General features: G+C 44.0%; 1 protein-coding gene across 1 annotated transcript in view; it reads left to right on the top strand.

Annotated features, from left to right (window-relative positions):
* Positions 1-26,482, top strand: part of SPATA1 (spermatogenesis associated 1) — a 277,801-nt gene that overhangs the window by 194,778 nt on the left and 56,541 nt on the right. The window contains exon 9 of the mRNA XM_069232296.1: positions 125-250. Within this exon, the coding sequence (XP_069088397.1) occupies positions 125-250 (126 nt within the window). The remainder of the gene's footprint in view (positions 1-124; positions 251-26,482) is intronic.

Genomic DNA, 26,482 nt, shown 5'->3' with positions numbered 1-26,482 from the left:
AGTGAATCCATTAGTGTTTAATCCTGCATCCTAACATGTGCACATGCACCACATCAGACACAATACAAGCTGCTAATGTGAGAAAGTGTCATGACAATATGCCTCATTTCTTTTCAAATTACAGGAGAAGAACTTCTCGAGCAGCTGAAACAAATGAAGGAAGAAAGAACACACCTTGAAAAGACGAGAGAGGATTTGGTCAAAAAAGCAAAAAGCTTACTCGAACAAAATAAGCTGAAGCGTAATCACGGTACAACCATTTCTCCAGTTCCCTATTTTATTTAAGGGATCTATAAACTGTGGAATATGTAAACTGAACAGTGTATGCTAAAACAATATTATTAATAGTTTATAATACAAAACAACCCAAACAAAACTGGGGCACAACACAGAAAAGTTGAAAAAACAATTTTACTTACAGTGATATCTCTGGGTAAAAGATCATAGGTCCACGAAACAGCATTTAACCAAACTACCTAAACATTACCACCATGGGGCATTACTGCTAGACTTGTTGATGTGCCATCAAATAACCAGTGTGTAGAACAACTACTACGAGTACATTTTGCACCTTTAATTAACTGTTTTCCAGCAGCCTTCAGCTACCTTTAGTCATTGCTTAAAATTTAGGCTCATCCAGTATTATTCATCAGTTTCAGTGAAGTAGTGAATGTATACTGAATTTAATCGGATTCCATTTCAGGACGGTGAGATCATACCAAAATGAATTGATTATTGCCTGCACAATTGTAAATCAAGCTTCTCCCCAAACTTCAAGACGATTTGATATAATGGCTGCAAATTAATGTTATACAGAACAGAGAAGAGACTTGAGCCCTGGAAGCGTCTCAAGTTAACCAAGTCTAAAATGAGGGAAATGTCCTGGTCAGGTCTTGGCAGGACGAGGAGTGGTTAAGGGTGTTAATGATATTAGTTCCTTAGGTGACACCAGCAGAGGCTGTCTACTTCCATCAACATCTGTAGAATAGATGAATGAACGTACATCTACTAGGGTTGTTTCTTTCTCCCTCTGAAATCTAATGCGGACTGTCAGTCACTCATGATATAGTTCAATTAAAGCTGAGTCTGCATTTGAGATGCTGCCACAATTTCCAATTTCGAAAAAAAGAAGAGGAACATTGGCTATGGGGCTTCATTTAACAATGATAGTGGGTGGAGTCAGTCACACCAAAATTTGCCTTAAAGAGTCAGAAATGGGACATGTCTGAAAGGAGCAGTGCATTTCAAGGGTGATGAGCGGTAGTTCATCCAAAGACTGGTCAGTGAGGTTATAAGGACATGAGCCCCATGCACATTGACTCAAATGTATAGGTCTAATAAAGTAACAGAATTTAGCTCCATTGGTTTATTTGAGTTGAAACAGCTTCTGTTTGAATGGACTAGATTGTCAATATGTTGAGTCTTTTTCACTTTTAACTGCAAATAAGGATCTGTAGTTCATTGCACCAAAGGTAGGTAGAGCTCCATTGGGATTTAGAGATGATGACCCGTATTTATCATTTTTTCTTGCAGCACAGCACAGTAAGCCGCCTTCCTATGCTGTGTGCAAGGGGAAAGAGAAGTGGTCAAATGTGTCTGCGTTGTAAGCAGGATTGTTTTTGTTTAGGAAGGGACATCTTCCTGCACAAAACCAATCCTGAGAGCCAGTTTCCTCTATGTGTGCTGCAGCACACTCAAAAAGAGGAAACAATGAAGAGAAATAACAATATTTCTCATCATTATACCTCACCTGGGAGGCGTACAATTTTCATGCATTCCCAGGTCTACCACTAATGGTAAATGTGGGAATGCACCAACATCCGTGGGTGGATGCGTTGGAATACTTATGTTCCATACATGAAACGCCTCCCTGTAGCAGAGAAATGCAAGGAAGAGATTTGCACTGCCTCGCCTTACTCTAGATTTATCAAGCCATGCAGAGCCACGCAAGGTGTCCTTACATAGCTTGATAAATCTCACTTAGGTATTGCTTCACCCTTGTGCCCCTTTTCCTGGCTTAAGGGTGACACAAAACCTTGATAAATCAGGCCGAAGCTGCTTTAAGGAATTTAACGAATTAAATAAACTGTATCTAAATGCCCTTTCATTATAGTAGTCTTTTTGCATGTACCGTAGCTGTACTCTAGTTGCCTCAGTTTAATTTCTTTTTATATTTCTTATTCGAGCCTTTTGCCACAGCGGTTGGCGTTTTCTAAAGAGCATTTTTAAAGAGGTTTAGGTGGTTGTACAGTGTCTGAGGAAGCTTGTCCATCAATGTCATGCGCAGACGTGAACGATATATAATTTACTTGTGTTTTGCTTTTTTTATTAGTCCTGATAATATACTATTATATATTTACTTTGGTTGACACCATGCATACAAGCATTAAAAAATCCAATCACATAATCTGAACTAAGCCAGTTATTTTCACAGACAAAAATTAATATAGAGGGGGAACTGGGCAGCTATTCCAGTCACCTGCAATGCTGATTGTCAGCGCAATCAAACCGTACAGTGGGACATGTGAGACAAAGGCCTTGTTAAAGGTTTAGCTAGTGCACCTTTATTTCCTATCCTCTACACAGTTTACGCCACTTTTTCTGCATCGATTTTGCTACTTTAATAGGTTGTGGATGAAGCAAGAGGCTTAACTATAAAGGGTGCTTTTATGGGGACTTCATTAAAGGGGCCATCCAGTGTAGAGACAAAAGGTTATCTTTCCCCTAACATGCATCTCTAACAATCACAAGCACTGTTTCTTAGTTTGATGATGTCCGGTTCAGATTTTGAGATGCGCTGTGACACCATTCACTTGTCAGTAGTTGATTAGGAGCTGTAAAAAAATTCTACTTAATGCCGTTAATGTCATGTTCACATCCTTTATTCCAAATAAATTCTACACCTTTCTTCAATATATTTTTCATTCTCTTATTATTTTCTGCAAAACTTCGTACAAAATTTTCCTAACTTTCAGCCGTTCATAGGAACTGCGCCAACTCTTCATGTCGTGGAATTCTTTGAATAGTGTTCACCAGATCGCCTTTTGGTCTGATACCATCTGCTGATATTTCATGTGCCAAATAATCAATTGAGGTTCTCCTGAACTTACATTGTCTCATCCTTCATCGTCAAGTTAATATCCTTCAGCATCTTGAGTAGATCCTTTACTCGTCAGTGTTCATCAGCATTATAACCAAAATTCTTTTACTGCATCAAGACCATCATGTACCTTAACATGCTCAGCGGTGCTACTACACCCCTCACTTTCCAACTGTGATGCAGGTGAGGGTGCATCTGATGGATAGGTAAGCAGTCTGTAGAGGCATAAGGGTGGTCAAAGGACTTGGGGACAGCGGTGACCGCTGCAGATATCAATGGCGTGGAGGCAGGGCAGGGGTGACAGGGCCGGGGAAAATATAGATTGTTTTTTAATAAACTTACCTTTCCCGCCATTCCCACTGACTCCTGCGTCCTCGCTCCTCACTCCTCTTCTTGTGGTGTCCCAGCATTCACTTCAACTCCAGCAAAGGCTCCCCATCATGCTGCTTTCATGCTGATCCTAGCATGAAAGCAGTGTCAGGATTGGTCTAAGTAGCTCAGACTGCCACTCAGACACAACCTGGGGGTCTGTGCAGTTTCTCCAGCCCAACTATGCACACAGCCGGGCTGGGGAAACCTAAGTGTGCATGTGTTTTTTGGCCGGTCTAAGATGGCTGGCCAAACACACATGCGCACTCTTTCCTCAGCACCCCTCCTGTGGCCCAGCCCTGACCCTCCCTGCACTGCTGCCCCTGTCCTGTCCCTCCTTGCCCTGCTGGGTGAGCCAGCAGATGAAAAAAAAAACGACAATAGCCTATCATTTTTATTTTTCATCTCTTGGCACTTTGAGGGGGACGGGGTGGAAGGTGACACCCTTCCACCATTGGGGAGCAGCCCCTGCTTGGAGAGGAAGACACAAAGCGAAGTCTGAGAGAATGGCAGGGCAAGGAACAGGAATGAGGTAGAGAGTCTAGAGACTGTGAGATAAGCAGATGTGGATTTGGGAGCAAGGTCATCATTGATAGGACAAAAAGTAGGTTTGGCTTGAATTGTGCAGATCCCAGAAGGGGAAGGAGTTGGTGGGAGCTAGGCTTTATGAAAGCAAAATAGACAGTGCTCTACCCTAAGGCATTGGAAGATAATGGGGGTTATTCCAACTTTGGAGGAGGTGTTAATCCGTCCCAAAAGTGACGGAAAAGTGACGGATTTACCACCAGCTGTATTACGAGTCCATTATATCCTATGGAACTCGTAATACGGCTGGTGGTATATCCATCACTTTTCCGTCACTTTTGGGACGGATTAACACTCCTCCAAAGTTGGAATAACCCCCAATGTATTTTAATAAACAGAGTGCCAAAGCCGAAGGGTGATATTTGTGGACTAGCTTTTAACTGTGATGTTTTTCACTACACCTGTAGTGCTACCAGTGATGAACTGTGCTATCTTCACCTCTATACTCATATGTTTCATAGTGTAGTGAAATATGTACAATGAAGTGTGTATTTCAAATGTTTTGGATACATATACTCAATTTCTAAAGGTAGGTATCAGCAATTTCTTTCACATAGAAAATGCCGCTTTGTAAATAAAACTGTGACTGTTGAAGCTGATGTAAAATGGAGGATGAGGTTCTTTCAAACTGATATATAACCCTGTGGGGTTCCTCGTTCCTCTACTTCAGGATGAAGTCCTCAGTTTCTGTAGAGGCCTGAAAATTCACCTTGTCTGGGTGACTTATGTTCATGAACAGTGGCAGCCGGTAATTTTTACAGGGGAAGCCGGCAGGACACATACATCAGTGCATTCACACAGACACACATGTGCACACAGACACATCCTTTCACAACACTTACTACCGAATATTCATACATACACACACACGCACCAAACATTAATAAAAAGTAATCACACTTACCTGCAGCTCTGCTTCGGAGGTTCCTGGAGGATTGGGACTCCTACCTCCACTCATTGGCTGAGCTTAGGTTATCCAGTGAGGTAAGGCAGCAGTCCCAACTTGCCACAGAGAGGGATGGGATCAGTGAGAATTGCTAACCTGACTCCACTCTGTAAAGGGGTGTCACTGATTGACCCTTGTCCCTGGGCACTTCAAGGCTGAAAACTGAATGCATCTTGGTCAGAGGCAATCAGTGACAAGGTGGCGGGCCTCAAGGACATTTTATGATCTGAGGAGGTCACACCCACAGGAGCTGTGACATCCTGAGCCCAGCAAAGTTCAGCTCAGGCAGCCAGGAGCCTGCACATTTAGTGCATCTACAGCGCCTGGCTTCCTGACCTGAAAATAAGGAGTGTCTGTAAGGCTGATCTTTGTTCAGCCTGACAGATGCCCTTCTAAATGGGTAAGAGGTGAGGTGGCGTAGCCCTTCAGCCCCTATGGATGGCCGGACCTGTTCATGAATATCCTAAAAACCCAGTCTGACCCATCTCACCTGGAACCTTGTTCTGCATTGAGTCTTTCCCTAAAGGAGTGTGGCTGGACATACATCTGTAAATCAGAAGGAACATTTCATTGTGGCTTCTGTCAGTATGTGCTTTAGTATGGTTGTTGAGGTTGGTGATTAAGTGAATACCCTGAGAGTTTGGCGTGTTGGTCTTGGTTTCCATCAGCACTTCAATAGATTATTTTTGAAACCTTGAAAATTAGCATGTCATCTGCATATACAGCAGTTTTGAAAGTGAAGTTAGTAAAAGTGACAACTGGAATGTTGGAAATCATAATGAATGATTCAAGAAGTCGAAGGAGTTGTGCATATAAAACTGGAAAAACCTGTCTTGTCCCCTGTTTCAAAGGGAAAGCATCAGAGATCAGATCAGCAGCTTTAAGATTAATTAGAGTATAGTCCCATATTCATTTTTATGATTTTAATGCCTGTTACAAATGGGGTTTCTGGTTGGCTAGGGCATGCACCTAAGCCAGGCAGAACCCACCCACTCTAGTCAGGGCAAGGGAGTTAAACATCTAAAATAACCCCTGCTCACCCACTTGGTAGCTTGGCATGACCAGTCAGGCCTAATCCGGAGGCAATGTGTAAAGCGTTTGCACAACACTCACAACACACCTGACACAATAAATACACCACAAAGGAACACAACATCAAGCTATTTTTTTTTTTTTGTGTTGTACTTTTTTATTGTGTTACAATTTTACATAGTATACAAAGAAAAATGTATAACTTTCTTAGTCCTAATCTTAGCTCCTCTTAGCTTAATTGACATATAAATTATGTGATCTGTTACAAACACATGTGTTAAATTACTAAGCAACTTGAGCAGATATTTACATTCCTAGCTTTCGATTGTTATCATCAATATTGTTTTGACAGTATGAAGATAATTGTCATAAAGTAATACAAGCGGGGTCTCAAACCGTGTCTTATTATAACAGACTTATAAAAGAAGAACCCGTTTGCTCTGTGGTATTATTGTCGTGCAGCCTCATTGTACTAATAGTCGGGCTTAATAACAGTCAGATAATTTCTTCACTACCCCATTCTGTATCTCCAGGGGTAATGTGGAGAGGGTGGATATAAACGTATGTTGTGGGAGAGCGACTGGTGAGAAGGGGAAAAAGGTAGCTTTGAGAGACCCCCGAGTGTGGGTTAGAGGTTGAGGGTGAGGTGAACAACACCAAGTTATGTAAAATAAACTGTATTGCACAAAACATAATTAGACCAAACATAACATGTCAGTAATACCCTGCTACCCAAGCAGGTCTCAGAACATCATATGGTACTCTGCGGAATAAGCAGTAGTCATAGGAGAACATATATACATTGCTTACTATTCTGCAACATAAGCAGTAGTCAGGAATCACATTACCAAAGAAATACACTTGTCATAAAAATATCATAAATACCCATTCCAGGGACATTATATAACATATGGCAAGTGTCAGGAAAACTATTGCCAGCGTTGTTAGGTTCTTCCCTCAGCAAAAACGATTCCCCTTTTCCTTGACGTGGGTACGTTGGTTGCAGCGGCGTCCTCACTCCCGGTGGCTCTTGCGGAGGCTGTTCTTAGAACTAGCTTTTCAGGTTTAACTGCCATTCAGGATGGTGGCCACAAATCCTTGTGAGGTCAGCGCTCTAGTGTTTCTCCCTTACTCTCATGCTGAAGCTTCCCTCCAGCTGTTTCTCTCTGCAAGCTCTGCACTTCAGCTTTCATCCTGAGGAGAATGGCCAGTGTTTCTGAGTTGCTTCGTTTAATAGAGCATTCTTCCATTTCTGAGTAATTAATTATTTTTCTTTTTACGGTGTGCACACCAGCTACTTTTTCCCTTTTGAAGAAGCTGAATTTTTTCCTTCTTCTAACAACTGGCTATCAGCTTTCTGAGGAGAATTTGTTTTGGCTTAATAGAACTTCAAGCAACTGCAGTAAGTAATCCTTTTGTACGATTTCCAGACTTGCCAAAATATATATGAACATATATATTCAAGAACTCTTTGCTTTGCAGACTTTTGAGTCTTAGAGACAAACCTCAGTGCTCAGACTAATTCCTAGATACTGTGATTGAAAAAACTGAACCTTGAGAAGTAGTTTTAATTTCCTGTAAAATACATTAGTAGTTTGTGTTAGAAATGGGGTCTTTGGTTGGCAGTCAGGTTACCCCCTGTCCAAGCAAGGACCCTCACTCTAGTCAGGGTAAGTCACACACAATCCAAAGTATGCTGTGTCCACTCTCTGGTAGCTTGGCACTGAGCAGTCAGGCTTAACTTAGAAGGCAATGTGTAAAGTATTTGTGCAGTAAATCATGCAGTAACATAGTAGAACACCACAAAAATACACCACACAGTGTTTAGAGAAATATATAATATTTATCTGGTAAGATGCAGATCAAAACGATTAAGATGCAATACGTATATGTTGAAATATCACTGTAAAAACAATATAAAGTGTCTTTAGTCTCTTAAAAGCAACAAATGTCTCTTTGCAAGTGCAAAGTACCTGGTTTGCATTCAAAATCTCCGCAAGGAACCGCAGAGGAGGAGATGTGTGGAAAACAGGGAGGTGCGCGTCGATATCTCGTTTGACACGCGATGATGCGTCGTTTATTTTCCACGCAGGGAAGGCTTTGCGTCAATTTCCGGTGCTCGGTCTTGGATCTTCTTCGGGTTGTGGGGTTTTCGGACACCCCTGGGACAATGCGTTGAAATTCGGCACTTGCAGGACGAAGTCACAGGGACTGCGTCAATCCGGTGTGTGTTGCATGGAAATTTCTACTGAACAGCAGTCGGTGTGTCGATTCCTCTCAGGAAGTCGAGCTGCGTCGTTCCGGCTCGCCTTTGCGTCAATATAGTGGGTCGTGTGTCTAAATTCCGGTCGCTACGCTGGCGTGTCAGTCGGGCTGCGTCATTCCCGTTCAGTGTGCGGTGAATTTTTCAACGCGATGCAGGCTGTATGTCATTCTCTGCAGGCTGTGCGTCGATTTCCACCACACAGGGAGTTCTTCTTGCAGGAATGAAGTCTTTTTGGTCCTGAGACTTCAGGGAACAGGAGGCAAGCTCAATCCAAGCCCTTTGAGAGCACTTCTTCAGCACAGCCAGAGCACAGCAAGGCAGCAGGGCAACAGCAAGGCAGCAGTCCTTCTCAGAAAGCAGTCAGGTGAGTCCTTTGGGTAGCCAGGCAGTTCTTCTTGGCAGGTTGCAGGTTCTAGTTCAGGTTCTTCTCCTGGAAGTGTCTGAGTTGGTAGAAGCAGAGGCCCTGTTTAAATACCCAAATGTGTCTTTCAAGTGGTGGAAACTTCAAAGAGTGGCTTAGAAGTGCACAAGGTCCCCTTTCAGTTCAATCCTGTCTGTCAGAGTCCCAGTAGAGGGTGTGGGAGTCCTTTGTGTGAGGGCAGGCTACTGTGCTTTGACATGTAAGTGTCAGGCCCTCCCAGCCCAGGAACACCCATTCAATATGCAGATGTATGCAAGTGAGGCTGAGCATTCTGTGTTTGTGGTTTGTCTGAGTGAATGCACAAGGGAGCTGACACTGATCCTAGCCAGACGTGGATTGTAAGGCACAGGAGGATTTAAGTGCAGAGAAATTCTCACTTTCTAAAAGTGGCATTTCTGAAATAGTAATATTAAATCCAACTTCACCAATCAGCAGGATTTTGTATTACCATTCCTGCCATTTGAAATAGGACCTTCCTACTCCTTTCAGATCAGCAGCTACCACTCAAAACAGTATATGAGGGTAGCCCTAATGTTAACCTATGAAAGGAGCAGGCCTCACAGCAGTGCAAAAACAAATGTAGGAGTTTTACACTACCAGGACATGTAAACTACACGGGTACATGTCCTGCCGTTTGTCTACACAGCACCCTGCCATATGGGTTACCTAGGGCCTACTTTAGGAGTGACTTATATGTAGAAAAAGGGGAGTTTTAGGATTGGCAAGTACTTTTAAATGCCATGTCGAATTGGCAGTGAAACTGCACTTACAGGCCTTCCAAGGGCAGGCCTGAGACATGATTAAGGGGCTACTTAAGTGGGTGGCACAAGCAGTGCTGTGGGCGCACTAGTAGCATTTAATCTACAGGCCCTGGGCACATACAGTGCACTTTACTAGGGACTTATAAGTATATTAAATAAGCCAGTTGTGTATGATCTAATGTCATCATGTCTTTAAGGGAATGAGCATATGCACTTTAGCACTAGTTAGCAGTAGTAAAGTGCGCAGAGTCCTAAAACCAGCAAAAACAGTGTCCAAAAAGTGGAGGGATACAGGCAAAAAGTTAGGGGTAACCACCCTAAGGCTGTCAGGTCTATCAGTTTGTATATTTGTGAACGTTTGAACTGCTCTCCAGAAAAACTTTTAAACCACTGACTCCTGGAGAACAGAAGATATTAAGTTAACATTTCTCTTAGAGAGAGGCTAGACTCTCAAAAGATCCAGGTTAGGAGAACGATAGAATTGGCTGAATGTGAATGGCTGAACAGTTGAATGCACAGTAGGAATGTACTTAACTGTGCTCTTATCCCCGACTGCAGGTCCTTCCTTCAAAGAAATTCTAACAAGAAGAAAGGTGCAGGGTTTCAGAGACACATACTGAATATCCCATCTTCAGGTGGGAAACACAGACTGGAACTGGATCTGGAGGCAGTTTCTCTTTTTTCTATTCCCATTCCCCTTTCCTCCTAAGGGATGCAGGGTTCAGATAATCAGTTAAAGTCTGAGCATGCATCTATTGGAGGGAGTTGGGTAAAAGGCATTTGATCATGTGGAAGTTTGATTTAATGGGTAATCTTCTGACAGCAAGAAATAGGAATATGTCAGCTTAAAATACCCATAAAAGGAACGTTAGCAAATATATGGCCTATCATCAAGAAAACATGTTAGCACCCTAGTCCCAGTATGCCCATACCAGGAACATCTGAAAAATGTAGGGTCCCTAAAAAGTACCTGTCCTTGTGAGGTAAAGGCACCTCGAGTGCTACAAAGTAGCTGGGGGACCCCGGATGCTCCACTGCGCCAAACGGGGGGGGAACAAGGCCAAAAAAAAAACAACGAGGGCAAACTGATGAGGCCTCACCGAGGGCAAAAGGATGAGGGCAAAACGATGAGGTCCAGTGAGGCTTCCACCCGCAACGACCACAGACCACAAAGGGGTTCAGGTGGTGCAGAAATCCTCCGCTGAGGCCTACTCCCTGCTCGATCTCCTCACTGTAAGGGGCTTGGTGGGGCAGGGACCCTCCGATGAGGCTTCCTTCCCTGCCCGTCCTTCACTGAAGAGGGAAAGCCCGCCCAGGACGCATCAGAGAAGCAGCCCCAAAGTGGGTGCCTGCTTGTGCCCCGGAGGCACCTCTCTTGGCGCACTTCACCTCTGGGGCACTTAGAGGAGCCCAGCAGCTTCTATCCTCGCTCCCTCATGCCCCGGGGGTACCAGCTGTAGCGCATCTCTGACGCGCTCGGATTTCGGAGAGAAAGAGAGCCCGGGTTGCGGCGGTGAGGCTCCATCCGGACCCTCAATAGAGTGCTCTCCAGGTGCTATAAAAAAGAATAAGCAAAGCTCTTTCAGAGCGATTGGGGGCCAACTGTGAAGAGTGCTCTCCAAGCGCTAGCCAGTACACACAGAAGGCACTCGCCCAGGTGCTAGCTACAAGGAAAAACCTCCTCCTGCCCTACTCCAGTGCAGGGAAAACAGGGAAACAGGGGCCACAGCATCCAGCCCCCGGAGACAATGAATGGAGGCACAGGCGGCAGGGCCCAGCAACAGGCCACCACAAGGAAGATGCAGTCAGTGGCAAGTCCTCCTGGTGACCCAGCAGGTCACTAATCAGCACAACAGCAGCAGTCCAAGGCAGTTTCTTGGGGGTCCTTCCAGCAGCGTCCTGTGTCCAGTGTCCAGTTCCAAGTATGTTTCTTGTCTAAGCTGTAGGGAATAAAATCCCCTGTACTTATACTCAGTTTTGCAAAGCATTTCCAATGAAGAGGAGAGGGGGTTTTAACTAGCTGCAACTGGTTCTGGGAGTGTCCCTCTCTCCTCCAGCACAGGCTCCAAACATCAGTTGGAGATAAACTACCCTTTTGTGTGAGGCCAGGGCACAGCCTTTACAGATGCACGTGCTCCCCGCCTCCCCCTTCTCTCAGCCCAGGAAGACTATTCAAAATGCAGATGCACCTCTGTGACACCTCCACCCTCTCTGTGTACAGGCTGTCTGAGAATTATGCACAAGGCCCAGCTGTCACTCTGGCCAACATGGATTGGAGTCAAGCGGCAAAACACCAGATTCATAAGCACAGAGAAATGCCCACTTTCTAGAAGTGCCATTTCTGTAATAGTAATAAAAAATCCACTCACACCAGTAAGCAGCATTTCTCACTACCATTAAAACCCTACCAAACATGGCTGCGCTACCCCTCATAAATCAGACAATACCCCCTAGACATAAGGCAGGGCATTTCCAGTGCAATCCTATGAGAAGGCAGCACTCACAGCAGTGAGAAACCAAATAGGCTGTTTGTCACTACCAGGACAGGCCACGCTAGTAGGCACATGTCCTGCCTTCTACATACATAGCACCCTGCCCATAGTGCTAGCTAGGGCCTACCCTAGGGGTGACTTACATGTAGTAAAAGGGAAGTTCTGGGTCTGACAAGTAGATTTAGATGCCCGGTGCCTGTGGCAGCAAACTGCGTACGCAGGTCCTGCGCTAGCAGGCCTGAGACAGGTTTGAAAGGCTATTTCAGTAGTTGGCGCAAGCTGTGCTGCAGGCCCACTAGTAGCATTTACTTTACAGGCCCTGGGTATAGAGATTCCACTGTACAAGGGACTTACAGGTAAATTAAATGTGCCAGTCAGGTATAAGCCAATCATACCAAGTTTACAAGGGAGAGCAAATGCACTTTAGCACTGATTAGCAGTGGTAAAGTGCCCAAATTCATAACGACAGCCGAAAAGGGTCAGAAAAATAAGGAAGAGAAGGCAAAAAGTTTGGGGAGTGACACTATAGAAAGGGTCAGGTCCAACAATGCCTATATTCAGATTCTCTGGGACTGCTTTGAGAAAGCACCATGTTAGTTTATGAAATGTCTTTTCAGTGCCTAAGACCAATTGCGCTACTGTAAAGATCTTCAGTTTTGTGGCCTCTAAGATTTGGTAGAAAAGTCTAATGTTGTCACCGGTACATTTCCTGTTCTTAAAAGCTGCCTGGTGTGGTCCAATCTGGGATAGTAGCAGCATCTCCAGTCTTTTCCCTAGGATCTTGCGATAGACCTTACAGTCCAGATTTATCAGGGTTATTAGTCTACAGTTTTTGGTAGGTTTGGATCGTTACCTTCTTTAGGGATCAGAGTCATAATGGTTTCAGCAGCAGAATCCTTTATATCACCTGATTCCTCATATAACTGATAAAGGTCAAGCAGACAATATTTGAGGTTTTCCAATAATATTTTGTAAAACTGAGCAATCAACCCATCCAGGCCCAGAACCTTCCTAACTTTGAGATTTAAGATTGGTTTGCCGACTTATTTTCCATTGATAGGTTGATTAATCAAATCATTTTAGTTCTCAGTAGGTTATGGCAATGCAACACTTTTAAGTTAGTTTATACTGTCTGTACTATGTATTGGATAATTCTTACCACAAAAGGACTTTAAGGAAATGCCTCTTTTTGCATGTTCATCCTCACATTTCTGGACTCATGCTTTTGTTTTTTTGACTCTGAGAGTACACTGAGGCCTGCTAATCAGACCTCTGTGCCAGTGTTCTGACCCCCTGCAAAGTATATGTCAAACTGGATACACCCAATTGAGAAGGACTGACTTACGTATACGTCTGAGTATATGATACCCAGGGCATGTAAGACAGAGTGTCCACTCAGCGCTGCAACACTGTTTGTGCCACCACAAACTGGCACCCAGACTGGCATTGGAGACTGGAAGGACAGTGTCCTCACTGTCAGTTAAACTCTGCCATTTAAACTAATGGCAAAACCACCCTGCTCCTTAACATTATATGTAAGCCAGCCTTAAGGAAGGCCTAGAGAGCCCCATGGCAGGGAGCTATATGTTGTTAAGTGAGACATAAATATTTTGAGCAACAATTCCAAATTGTCATTTTGGTGGGGGTAAAGTTGGTAGCCTCATTGGCTAACACAGGGTTACTGGGTGTTGTCCCCACCCAGCTAACTTTTGACTGGGACTACCAAAGTAGGGCATGTGAGGTATCACATTAATCGTGACATTAAGGCCCTCATTACGACCCTGGTGAACGGGGAGAAGTGGCGGTAAACAGGCCAGTGGGAAAAAAAATGGAATTATGACCATGGCGGTTACCGCCATGGTCATCCGCCACTTCTCCACTCCGACCGCTGGGCTGGAGACTTCGGTCTCCAGCCCGGTGGCCGTCACCAGACCGCCAGCTGTATCAGGACCCTGCATACTGCCATGGATTTCAGGTGGTTTGAAACTGCCATGAAATCCTTGGCGGTAGGCACTATCAGTGCCAGGGAATTCCTTCCCTGGCACTGATAGGGGTCTCGACCACCCCCCTCCCCCAAACTTGAGTCCTCCCCCCACACCCCCTACCCTCCTGCCACCCCTCAAAGCTGGGTGGACACCCCTCCCCACCCCCAACATGCACATACACACACCCCCTCCCCACCCCCACCCCCAACATGCACACACACACACCCCTACACACACACATACACTACAACAACACATACCCGCACACATACAAACAGACATGCACACAGACCGACCCGCACACATTTCCCATACACACAACACCCCCGCATGTATACACACACACCCCCATGCACGCACACAACACACAACATCCCCCCACCCCCATCCCCTAACGGACGATCAACTTACCTTGTCCGTTGATCCTCTGGGAGGGGATGGGATCCATGGGGGGTGCTCCGCCGCCAGCTCCCAGTCACCAGAACACCGCCACACCGAATCATGGGACGTGATTCGGTGGGCGGTGTTCTGATGATGGGGTGGTGGAGGTGGAGCAGCCTCCTCTTCCCCGCCGACTGCCAGTATGGCTGCTGGCGGCTCTCCGTCCGAAAAATGACAGAGGGCTGCCAGCAGTCATAATACGCTGCGCGGAAAACCACCTGCACTGACGGTCTTCAGCACCGCAGTACCTCGGCGGTGTTTAAAAAAGACCGCAAAGGTCGAAATGAGGGCCTAAATGCTATCTGATACTCAAGTTGAAATTACTATCACTACTAATAGCTGGCCACTTTTAGAAATGTGACCACTTTGTGCTCTGCTCGTCCATCGCTCTTACAAAGGCACATACAGACAGACAGCTTTCTGACCACCTGGGGAGATGTGTGAATGACTCCCCGGCTCAAGGACGTAGGCAGTGCCACAGTAGCCAGGTGTCACCTTTGCTACCAGTAAGGCCACACAGGGGATTAGCCCGGAGGCATGCTTCAAAGAGGAAGCCTCCTTTGATGGGCCGCCTGGCCCAACACCCCGGGCAGGATGCCTTTTGTCCTTTTAGACAGTATGGAGAGAGGGCCAGAGGCTGGAAACTCACCACAAAATCATCTCTACCATTGGCATGTTGTCTCCAGGTAGTCACACCTCTAGGGTGGGCTACCTTGCTCCTCACCACCAAGGAATATAGGGGGAAATAATGTGGCATTCTGGGATAGCAAGATGCCACACATCACAGGAACTTTGTAACCATGTGTGTTGGGACCCAGTAGCCCGTTGGCTAGTGACCTTGTGGCCCCTTTTGGGCACTTTTGTGGGATAAATATGGCACCCCTAGCACGCTGGCCCTCAGTGCAGGCTGGACCTGGGAAGAGGATGAGAAGGAGACCACTCTACACCTGCTGGATGCGTACAAAGAGAGGCTGCGATGCCAGAACAACTGCACCTGCTGTACTTTGGGTTAGTGGAGTTTGGACCTTGTTTTGGGGGAAATGCTGATCCCCAGCCCCTGTCCAAAGCAGAGACTCCGAGAATCAGTTGGCCTACCCCCCAGAACAGCACTGGGGACAATAAAGCTGAAGTACCCAGTTCTCATCTCTGGTACCTTAGTAGATGTTTTGCTGCTACCGGACGTCAGGACAACTGGGCGATAGCTAAAAGATGCACCCAGGTCTGCTGGACCCGTGAATGTTGGCTGTGACCGAATTTGTCACCTGGGAGGGACATCAGCCTCCACCAAAGATTTCCACCTTGACCCCCTGTGTTGCAAAAGCGTAATGTCTGCATCAGCAGTCCTTGAAATCGTGCAAAGAGGACGTTGTGGAACCCTGAAATCCAGGGACAGTCTCGTCCCCACTCCCATGTGGACCGAGGACTCGACTGGACTTCACCCCTGTGGACCGGAAAGCATCAGGATTATCCTTGAGCATCTTTGTACCTGCATCTCTCAGCATCAGGGCCACTCTATTCTTATCTATGGCAGTCAATCTGTAAAGTTTGGATCTTGCTCTAAAATTCTCTGGTAGCCATGTAACTATCCAGAGTATCTTCTTTGGCCCCTGGACCTCTATCCTGCTGGATTTGGTCACTCATCTCGGGCCAGACTAACCTAGCCAAACTAACTTTTCGAAGCTTTTCAAAACTTTCTAAAGTTTTAGTTGATCAGTCTTTGTTTGCTGTTGATGCTAAAGTTATTTAATCCTTTAAAAATCTCCCTCTGGTGGATTTTGATGATTAAGGTCTTTAAAGATACATAAAAATCAAATCTATTTTTCTAATCTGGTGTCTTGTTTCTTTCGGGCCGTGTCACTTTCTAATTCTTTTGTTTGGTGTTGTTAAATGCTTTGCTGAGCCTTACTGCTGGGAGCCACAGCTACCCAGGGTCAGGCTTAAGATTGAGTAAATGTTCCTGACTGGACCCAAGGCGGTATTTGTGAATGTACTGCACGGTATGGCTACCTATAGTATAGTACACCCCAAATCCTCACAACGTCTTTATAGAAGTATTTAAATATTCTGATGCTATTTTGTTGGTCTATGTTTGTTGTGCCTGATTTCCCTTGATTTCTAATACTGTTAGTTGACTTGAGTCTTGTTTCAAAATCCATTGCTGTGCTATAGAACCTATAATATTGTTACACTCATTTTTTTATTCAGAAAGTCTGTAATGCTATTGGACTGTCTATGTTTTGTTTCTAAGATCATGATTTCCTCTTCTAGTTATTCAGTTAATTGTTTAGTTCTTTATTTTGCTTTGTTCTGATACCGTTCATGGTAGTCTTAAAAGTGTCCCGGCTTAATTGCGGGTTTAAATCTTGTTTAGGATTATCTTTTTTCATAGTAATCTTAGACTGTTTTAGTAATATCAGATCACATTTTAGTTTCAACATGTAGTCTGTAAATGTCCTCCTCCTTGCTGGGTAAAGGATCCCTTGAAGTTTAAGATATATAATATTAAGTGACTGATTTGTTTGACTTAGCAACTTAGCATCTGGGTAGAGTTTATTCAGTGTGAGTGTCTGCCTGACTGTATAGAAGGCATTTTGTTATTTCGCGTTGAACAGGATAGCGACTTTTATAGTCCTTGGTTAGTGTCATAAACCAGACTGAGATCTGTTTAATTGGGATCTTTGTTTGGTGAGTGATTGATAATTAATGTAGGATTGGTGGACCGAAGACAGTGCTAGGGAAATAGAACTGATGAGGTACAGATTAGCAGTCAAGAAAAAGAGGAGCTTGAACCATTATCTACACATGCAGTTGAACCACCCCTCCCCTGATATGATGTAGGGTGTACATGGAGGTAGAGAATGAATGAAAAAGCAGTTACCTTCCCCAGAGCAAACTTGTATAGCAGATGCCAAAGAAAGTTAAAAGTAGAAATGAAGGTACGACTGGCAACTAACAACAGCAATAAAATTGAGAACAGTAATTGTAGTGGAATGCTGTCACTGATGGGTGTACACGAGGTGAAAACCCTCTCAAGAAAGATTTGTGAAATAGCATATGAGCAAAGTAAGTTAGAGAAAATGCAGCTGTGAACGTTGGTGTATAGATAAGATGTAGGTATGTGTTTGAAACATTGAAACCTTTGCAATTCAATCATTTTGTGATGAACCTTAACACACAGTAGCATGTCATAATCATTGTAACAATTCTTGTGGAGCTAGATTTAATGCAGGGCAACGTAGAGACTTTAGGATCAACTTTAATAGTAATCAGGAAGGAGAAAACAGATTCCTGATGTCAGAGTCAATACTAGAAAACATAGATTAGAATGAGATGGACCATAACTTTGATCTTGAGAAAAATGACAGAACAACTTATGTTCGGATAGAGTAACCATTAGTATAGATTAGGCAAGTTCCTATATTAGTGCTCTGTATGGATTAAGTACCAGATGAGGTGCTGAAGTTGGCAGTGTGAGGCATAATAAACAAAATGTGCAGGGAAAGAGGTTGAAGAGGAGCAGTGTGTATGTAGCCTTGGAGTTCCATTAGATGGTGAATGGAATAGTTAAGGGTAGTGTGGCTTAGTAGCTGTTGAATATGTTATGGTATAGTTAGTTAGCAGATTACATACACATTAGCTTTATTCAGGTTAGAGACAAAAGTAGATGCATAAACTTGCAAATATATTTGTAGTAGTCTGTGTTACTAACATTAAGTAAGGCGGACTGCCTAACACCCAACCCCAACATCGACACTAGGAACCTCAAGATCATCATCAACAGCAAACTCTGCATGACCTCCCAGTGCATCCATTGTTAGCTCCTGGGAACATCGCTGTCTCATACTTCAAACTATGCATTGTTTCAATAACTAGTACAAGGCATTCTAGCAAACAGTTCTCATGAGAAAGTTAGAGACATCTGCTAACTTTTGGTCGATTCAGTGAAAAACAATACATGTATTAATTTCTTTAGGCGTACATTTCTCACGATATCATTTAAACAGTACAGCTTAACATGAGGCTGTGCAAACTAGGCCCAAAACCTTGCTAACTTAAGGCCTACAATTAATTAAGCAAACGCATAATGTAAATTCATTAGTATAACACACTACTACATTAACTTAAACATGGGCACCTCAATAACTATTAATATGCATTCAATAAGGAAACTTCGTGATTAATGACGGCCACTCGAGTGGTCGCATTTTCCGAGTCACTCAATATTTTCTATGTTTAATCAAACTCTGTGCAGATTCATAATTCAAAATACATGAATATTCAGTAGTAAAAATTCAGCGTTCACACTAGTACCCGCAAAACTGTTTCACAAGCCCTCGTCAGTAGCAAGTTGGACTTCGGGAATATCCTCTACACGAGGATCAGCAAACAGCTCCTCAGACACTTACAAACTATTCAGAGCTCCGCAGTTTGTATCTCTCTGAGCCTCCCATGCCACCCTTACATCACACCCCACCCCACTCACTCCTTCAAGGAAATACAATATACTGGCCCAGCCTACCTCAATAGCTGCATCTCCTTTCACAAACCATCATCACAATCCATAATGACACATCTACTCAGTCGAACACCTTCTTTTACACATCCCTCACATACACAGGACCAAACTGAGCAGATTGGCTTTCTCCTACTTCCCTCTTAAAGTATGGAATCACCTGCCATTACTCATGATAATCTCCTCCTCATTTCTTAAGTTACGACTTTTTGATTAGTCCCTTTCATCTGCTCCAGGTGAGGCTAGTCTCACACCTGCTCAGCACCAGGATACCCTCCCCCCCGGGTGATAGTGCGTCTTACAAAATAGCTCAGCCTGACATACCACAACATAAATGACAGGTAAAACAAGCTGACCTGTTGAGTATTACGCCAGCTAAACAGCTGCCAAACTAAGGTATCATGGAGGGTTAGGTGCTGATGTGTCCATTTCAGAGGCATTTATGTCTTTAAAGACAGTTGCTAGAACATTACGATTGTGACAAACTTGCCTTTTCCCTTTGATGGTGATCTGGAATTTGGCTGGGCCTGCAGAGGGGAATGGGATGTTTGTAAGCGTGTCTGACCTTAATAAGTAAACTGACAAGGGGACGCGAATAGGCCAATGAACCTTTCGACTCGCAATTAAGATGATCTCACCATAACTCCAGTACACACAGATCAATACCCATAAACAATCAATAACATCAATAATCAATGATAATCAATAATATCTATAGTCAGTAATTGTCACGCCCCAGGAACTTTCAGTCATGAATAACCACACCTTTTTAGTAAAGGATAAAATATTTATTTCCCTATATTTACAATGCTAAAGTCATGTAAATCAAACTCAAATGATACACATGCAGGAACAACACTGGTTGTCCAAACCTGCGAAAGAAGTGCAATCTAATCAAAGCTTGAACTACCACACATTCCCAGGTTACAGTACAAATTAATAACAAAAACAATTGCGCAAACGAGATCACATACATTTAGGTGCTGCAAAGAAATCCATCAAACGTTATTCCCTATTGCCAGTCTTTTCATTAGTGAGAAATCCCTTTCTAACATCAGATTAACATCAGCATGTTGGGCTTCATGCAAAACAATTTCGTAAACACAAATCTGGAAAACATCTAACTATGGCTCTATCAAAACAATGCGGTTGGTACCTATAAAGAAAAAGCAACTATGCATAACACACACATGGGTACAATAATACCTCTCCTCAATTGGATCGGCAAGCTATGATAGTCTTCGTCATCAGGACATCAGTTGATCAGCAAGGCATCAGGATTCAGCATCAAAGTTCAGAAAATGCAAAGTCTTTAAACATTAAAGATCAAGCATGACTCTTGTCAAGACGCATAAGAAAATAATGACCTTTCGGCCAGAAAGAAAATAGGCAGTGGGCAAATGCAGAATGCAAAAATGCAGAATGCTAGCTGCTTCATAGTGCAGTCCTGTTAGGTTGAAGTCCCTAAAACTACTTCCCAAATCCCTATTGATCAAGGGATCGCATGTTCACACTTTGTTCAATAATACTAAAACTTCAAATCTATGAATTCTACCACTATTCCATTCACTTGTCGCTGATTGGTTTTTCCTGCAATGTCCTCCTCATCCGGCTAGTCAGGTAACAATATTTTTGCAGATTCTACTCCATTCAGTATCTCCGTTGTTCTCCTCCTGAGAAAGTCAGTCTCACACACATTACACACATTGGGCCTGATTCTGATGTTGGCGGGCGGCGGGAGCCGCCCGCCAAGCGGGAACTGCCAGAAGACCGTACCGCGGTCGAAAGACCGCGGCGGTCATTCTGGGTTTCCCACTGGGCTGGCGGGCGACCGCCAAAAGGCCGCCCGCCAGCCCAGTGGGAAACAGCCTTCCCACGAGGACGCCGGCTCCGAATGGAGCCGGCGGAGTGGGAAGGTGCGATGGGTGCAGTGGCACCCGTCGCGTATTTCAGTGTCTGCATAGCAGACACTGAAATACATAGTGGGGCCCTCTTACGGGGGCCCCTGCAGTGCCCATGCCATTGGCATGGGCACTGCAGGGGCCCCCAGGGGCCCCGCGGCACCCCCTACCGCCATCCTGTTCCTGGCGGGAGACCCGGCAGGAACAGGATGGCGGTAGGGGGTGTCAGAATCCCCATGGCGGCGGAGCACGCTCCGCCGCCATGGAGGATTCTCAAGGGCAGCGGAAAGTCGGCGGTACACCGCCGACTTTCCGTTTCTGGCCGCGGCTGAACCGCCGCGGTCAGAATGCCCAGCGGTGCACCGCCAGCCTGTTGGCGGTGCTACCGCGGTCATTCGCCCTGGCGGTTTTTACCGCCAGGGTTAGAATGACCACCATAATTTAGCAATCGGTTCTCATGAGAAAAAGATTCTCAGCTACGAATACATTTACACAATACAATGGGAAATCACAGTTTAATCACAGTTTAACTCTCTAGGACAGCCATTTACTAAACGTTAAGAAATACAGCTTGCATACTTTCGTTCTCAGTGCTAGCAAAACCTTTCTTGTAATTACGAGTCTTTCGAATAATCCTTTGAGATGCTGAACTTTTGTCCTTTCCATATGATGAATCTGTGACATTGAATGAAATATAGAATCTTCTCCATGAGTCAATATCTGAGAGATAGGATTGGTTTAGGAGGCATGTTGCTCACCTAGTTTGCTGATTTAATGTGGCGCATGATGCACTCTTGTCAGTTAAAATTATTTCGTAAAGATGAGACCAGCTATTGCTGGTATCCAGTTCTCTAAAAGTTAACATAAGAGCCTAATTGATCCTGTACTTCTTCAGGTAGACCAAAAATGTAGAGGTGTACTTTTCTATTCCTATCATCCAGTATCTTTATTTCATTAGTGCTCTCTCTGCTGGTGGACAGGTCATTTTTAATTCTGAGCTCTGTATCTTCAAGCTTACTAATACTGCATTGTGTTTCTGTAATTCTCTCTTTGGAGATATTTAGTGTTATCTTGCATTCTTGAGGTCTCTTTCTGCAAGATGTTAGTGTTGACGTTTGTTCTTTGAGCTAATTCCAAGATGTTAAGGAACTAATGGTTTCCATCATACTATTCATGTCCAATTTGTTTTTTATTGGAGATTGGGGATTGGGTGGCTCAGCTTTGATCCAATTCAAATTGAATTGGTGCTCTTTGTCATTTGGTCTCATTTGGGTGCTCTGCGTCTTTATTGATTGAATACACGTTTATCCTAAGTGCAGAGCCTATTGAACCTAATGACCATAGGTAGATATAAGATTGTAATTTGTGAGGTGCACGGTCTGTGATATGGTTGTGCTGTTGTTTTAACAACAGAAAAAAGAGGCACAATTAGGCAAGCAATGTAATCACAGTCTGACCGGATAATCGCTTATTATGATTTTTTATTATGCAATTCTTGTGTCCCCAATAGCGCACCTGCAGAGCGCGAATAAATTATTGTTGTTGCTCCACTTGGAAGAGAGAGTAGTAAATGACTGGTTTCTGCATTTCCTGACATATCAGTGCCTTGACCTTGTTTCAGCCTTCACTCCATGTGCAGTCATCTATAGACTGTGCGTGCTTAGTTGGTTATAGAAGTGTGCATTTGGTAACAGCAGAAAGTTAAATGGTGAGTTATTGTACCTGAAAGGAACTTGTACATTATCTTCGCATCTGGGCTGCAGACGTCTTGTGTAGAATGTGTATTACTACATTTGCATTGTCTTGATTTAGCTCCACAGTGCAAGAATTTAGAATATAGAATGTAAGGAATTTGCTGAGGGCTTTTCTGATCTGCTTCAACCTTTGGAAGAAGAATGAAGAAATATTTAGGGCAAGATTATTCTGAAAAAATTTCAGAGCACCTTGGCATCCTTCTTGGGTGTATGGAACACATACGTAACGTTTTTAATGTTGCTATTTAGCCATATGGCCTTATCGGAATCCTAAAGCTAAGTGTGCACTGCCTTGCAGCTGTTGCTCAAACCACTGTTACTCAAACCACCGTGGACTTGGGTGTTGCAGAGTTGCTGGGTTCAGCATCTCGGCTAGGCTAGCATGTGACTTACCAACTGTATATATTCTTCTGATATGGCCTGACACTGAATGCCTCAGTAGTACTTGATCATTTCAGTTGCAGGAGCGAAATTGGGATGATTCTGTTCAGCAGAGAATGGCCAAGGTTCAGGGGGTCTGTGATTTCAGTTGTCATATTGTTTTATTGGAGAGGATTTCGCCACTCTGGCAGACCAAGCATTTCAGCTGACCAAGGCTTAGTTGGAACTCAGCGCTAAAAACAAATTACATTTGACCTTGTACCCATACAATTTCTCTGAATATAAGTCAATGCAATATAACCACACAACAGAAACAAGCTGTTTTCTGCTAAAAACTATCTAATGTGTTGATGTATTGGAATTTCCCCTCGAGAAAGGGCAGAATAGCCTGAAAGAGAAGATATCTTTTATATACATCTTACTAGCTCAATTTGTCTCACAAAATTCCTCTTCTCTTGCTATGTTTGAAAATGAGATAACGCTAATGAAAATGTGTAATTACAACATGAAGCATTATGGCATCTGAGGCCGTTAAGGTCCTGAAAATGTTACGGTTAAATCACTCCAGTCCTACACTCACTCACACAGATCATGCCAGAAACCTCTGCATCATCATTGACTACTAGCTCTTGACAAACAAACAAGCCATTGCTGTGATCGCATCCTGCTGCCACATCCTCAGAATGATTTGCTAAGTCTTCAAATGGATCCCCACACTCAATAGAAGCACGGTCACCCAGGCCCTCATTACCAGCAGACTTGACTACGGCAATGCTCTATATGCCAGCATTTCCAGCCAATTCACGCAAAGACTCCAAACCATCCAGAAAACCGCCACCAGATTCATCCTTGACATCCTCAGAAGTTTACACATCACCCCCTTCGTAGTGAAACTGCACTCGCTCACCATCCAGAAAGGCTGCAAATCCAAGCTACTTATCCATGCCTAGAAAGCCCTCGACAACGCAAGACAAGCCTACCTCAACAACTGACTCAAAATCTACCAACGTTCCAGACATTAATTCTTCACTTCCATCTTCCAACATTCTAGACATCTATGCTCCACTTTTCTCTCCCTCGCACAAATCCCCAGCATCCACAGAAGCAAGATAGGATTTTGCGCTTTCTCCTTCATTGCAGCCAAAATTTGGAATGAACTCCCTCTTCAAATCAGGACTGCCAGTCCATTCCTTGACTTTCACAAGAAGCTGAAGTTCTGGATGTTCAACTAGGAGCACCCCAACCTACGCTCCTGCTCTGGCATCTAGAAACCTTCACGGGTGATAAGCTGCACCACATAAATCTACATAACATAACAACATAACAATGCCAAGGGAAGCTTCAAACAAATGAACAATGACATTCATGTTTCCAAGTGGGATCACGCTAACTCTGCCCTGGCCTAGCCAATACTACCACAGGTTTTGTTCTAAACATCTGGTATGCACACATTTGCATGGTCTGATAGAGTCAGGAAGCACTAGCACCTGAAATAAAAAAGGAGTACTCTACTCATGCCATTCGCTGTTTGGTGGATCTTCATTGGGGATATCTTACTAAGGTCCTAAGAATTAATGATATCAATTAATAAAGTCCATTTTGTAACCAACATCTACTGACAATAAATATCTGTGCCGTGTATGTCTTTAGTTAGTTACAGTGGTGATCATGAGAAGTAGCTGCTGGGATACTAGGCTATTAAGCCCTCACCATATGGCTAGGCAGCACATGTCCTTTTCTGCACTGAGGGTGGCTTAGTTAAATTTCTTCCTTATCTGGCTCCTTGCTGTTCCCCTCTTCTAAACAGCATCTTTGTCATGCAAGTGCACCTCAAGCACCACCCTTCAGCAGTCATTCAGCACCTTCGATGAAGGCATGCACTAGGCAGCTCTTCTACTGGCAGGCTGCAGAACCTTCCATTTTCTGTTCCCAAGCTTAGCCTCTTAAACTGTTATGGGTAACAATGCTAGGGAACAGTAAAGCAAGATGTAGGTTTTCCCTACACTAAAGGGGATCAAATTCTGCACACCCTAGAAACTGATCAACAACCTCAGAAGAGCTTGGGAGAAGCCATGAAATTCATACTGATGTCTGGGGCTGTCTCCAACCCCCTCTCTTAGTTACCACTTCATTGCAAGAAATCAAAATAGACACCCTTGTAGCCATGTAGCACACATTCATCACACAGCCTACTGCACATACATGGATTATATATGCACACACTGACACACACACACACAGACCTATCCATGCCCCATATGGTTGGAGGGAAGGACATGGTTGCAGGAGATTCGCAGACCAGTTTAAACACTCAGGAGAGTTCAGTAGGTAACTCTCCCTGGCAGGCGACAGGTAAAACACGCATTTGCAATGCAATGGGTCTCGCATTTGCTTGAGCTAGAGCTAGAGCTATTAGCGTTGTTAACTCTTAACCAGACTTTTCTTGCCACATAAACAGAAAATTAAAAGTAAAACAGTTTCACATAAGCAAGTCGATTCACAGCGCCACTGCCGCCATTAACAGCACGCTCGCAGTCAAACCTATTGGCAAAAGAGCAATTAGCCATGTAACAGGGGCGATGGCCAAGGCGGTAACAAAACCTCTCCAAGGAGGGGCAAACGTAAAGCATTTACCAATGTCATCAGAGGATTTTTGAAGGACAAGCCCACGAGCGAGTTGTAGTGATGGGCGTGAGGTGGGAGTTGTTAAAAGCCTAGATACATACCAACATATCGGAAAAGCAGTGCTTACGTGCTGCTATGCTCAACCTAATGTCCTGTCGTGCCACTAGAATCTGTTGCAGCCAACACACAGAGTCCTTTACAGCCCATTGAGCAGACAGTAGTCAGTAAAAAAGGCTGCATGTGGTGCCCCCCTTTTGACCAAAGAGCCAAGCTTGGGTCTCGTTCCAAGTCACAGGAAGGCCTCAGCGCACAAGCATGATTTTTGTATGTGCTAAAGCAAAAAAATAAAAAAAACAAAATATCATTATAGGGAACGTGGGGCGGGTGCACACTCTCCAGTGCGATCCAGGTGACATTTTATGTCAAAAAAGATTTTTATTACAGTTATAGATTACATTGTACCAATGGATATTCATTCCAGTTGTGAAGGTTTAAACTGAAAAAACACATAAGAAGATAAAATTACAATTTTTTAAATGTTACATTTAGTTTTCCTCATGCAAATGTGAAGGAATAAAGAGGAGCAAACAATAAAAAATGTTACTATCGCATTTCATAGCATGTAACAAATAAACCCCAAACACTAAGGCTCATAAAGCAGTTTCTAAAAATTATACACAACCCAGGTGCAGTCTTCTTCACTGCAAAGACCTTTCTCAGTAGTTCCCTTGCTTCTGTGGCTGGACAAAAGTCAGTGCTTTCAATGAAAGGTTTGAACCTAAATTAAGTCCGGATTTGTTGGTGAATTTAATGTAGAAAGACCAACACATAACGCATTGACAGTGGCCTCATTGTCAGACCCCATTTGGGGGCAAGGGTCAAGAAGGAGCAACTGGACCTCAGCTGTGGG

Source organism: Pleurodeles waltl, chromosome 4_2 (genome assembly GCF_031143425.1).
Source record: "Pleurodeles waltl isolate 20211129_DDA chromosome 4_2, aPleWal1.hap1.20221129, whole genome shotgun sequence".
In the NCBI taxonomy this organism is placed as follows: domain Eukaryota; kingdom Metazoa; phylum Chordata; class Amphibia; order Caudata; family Salamandridae; genus Pleurodeles; species Pleurodeles waltl.
This window is presented reverse-complemented; position numbering and strand designations above follow the sequence as displayed.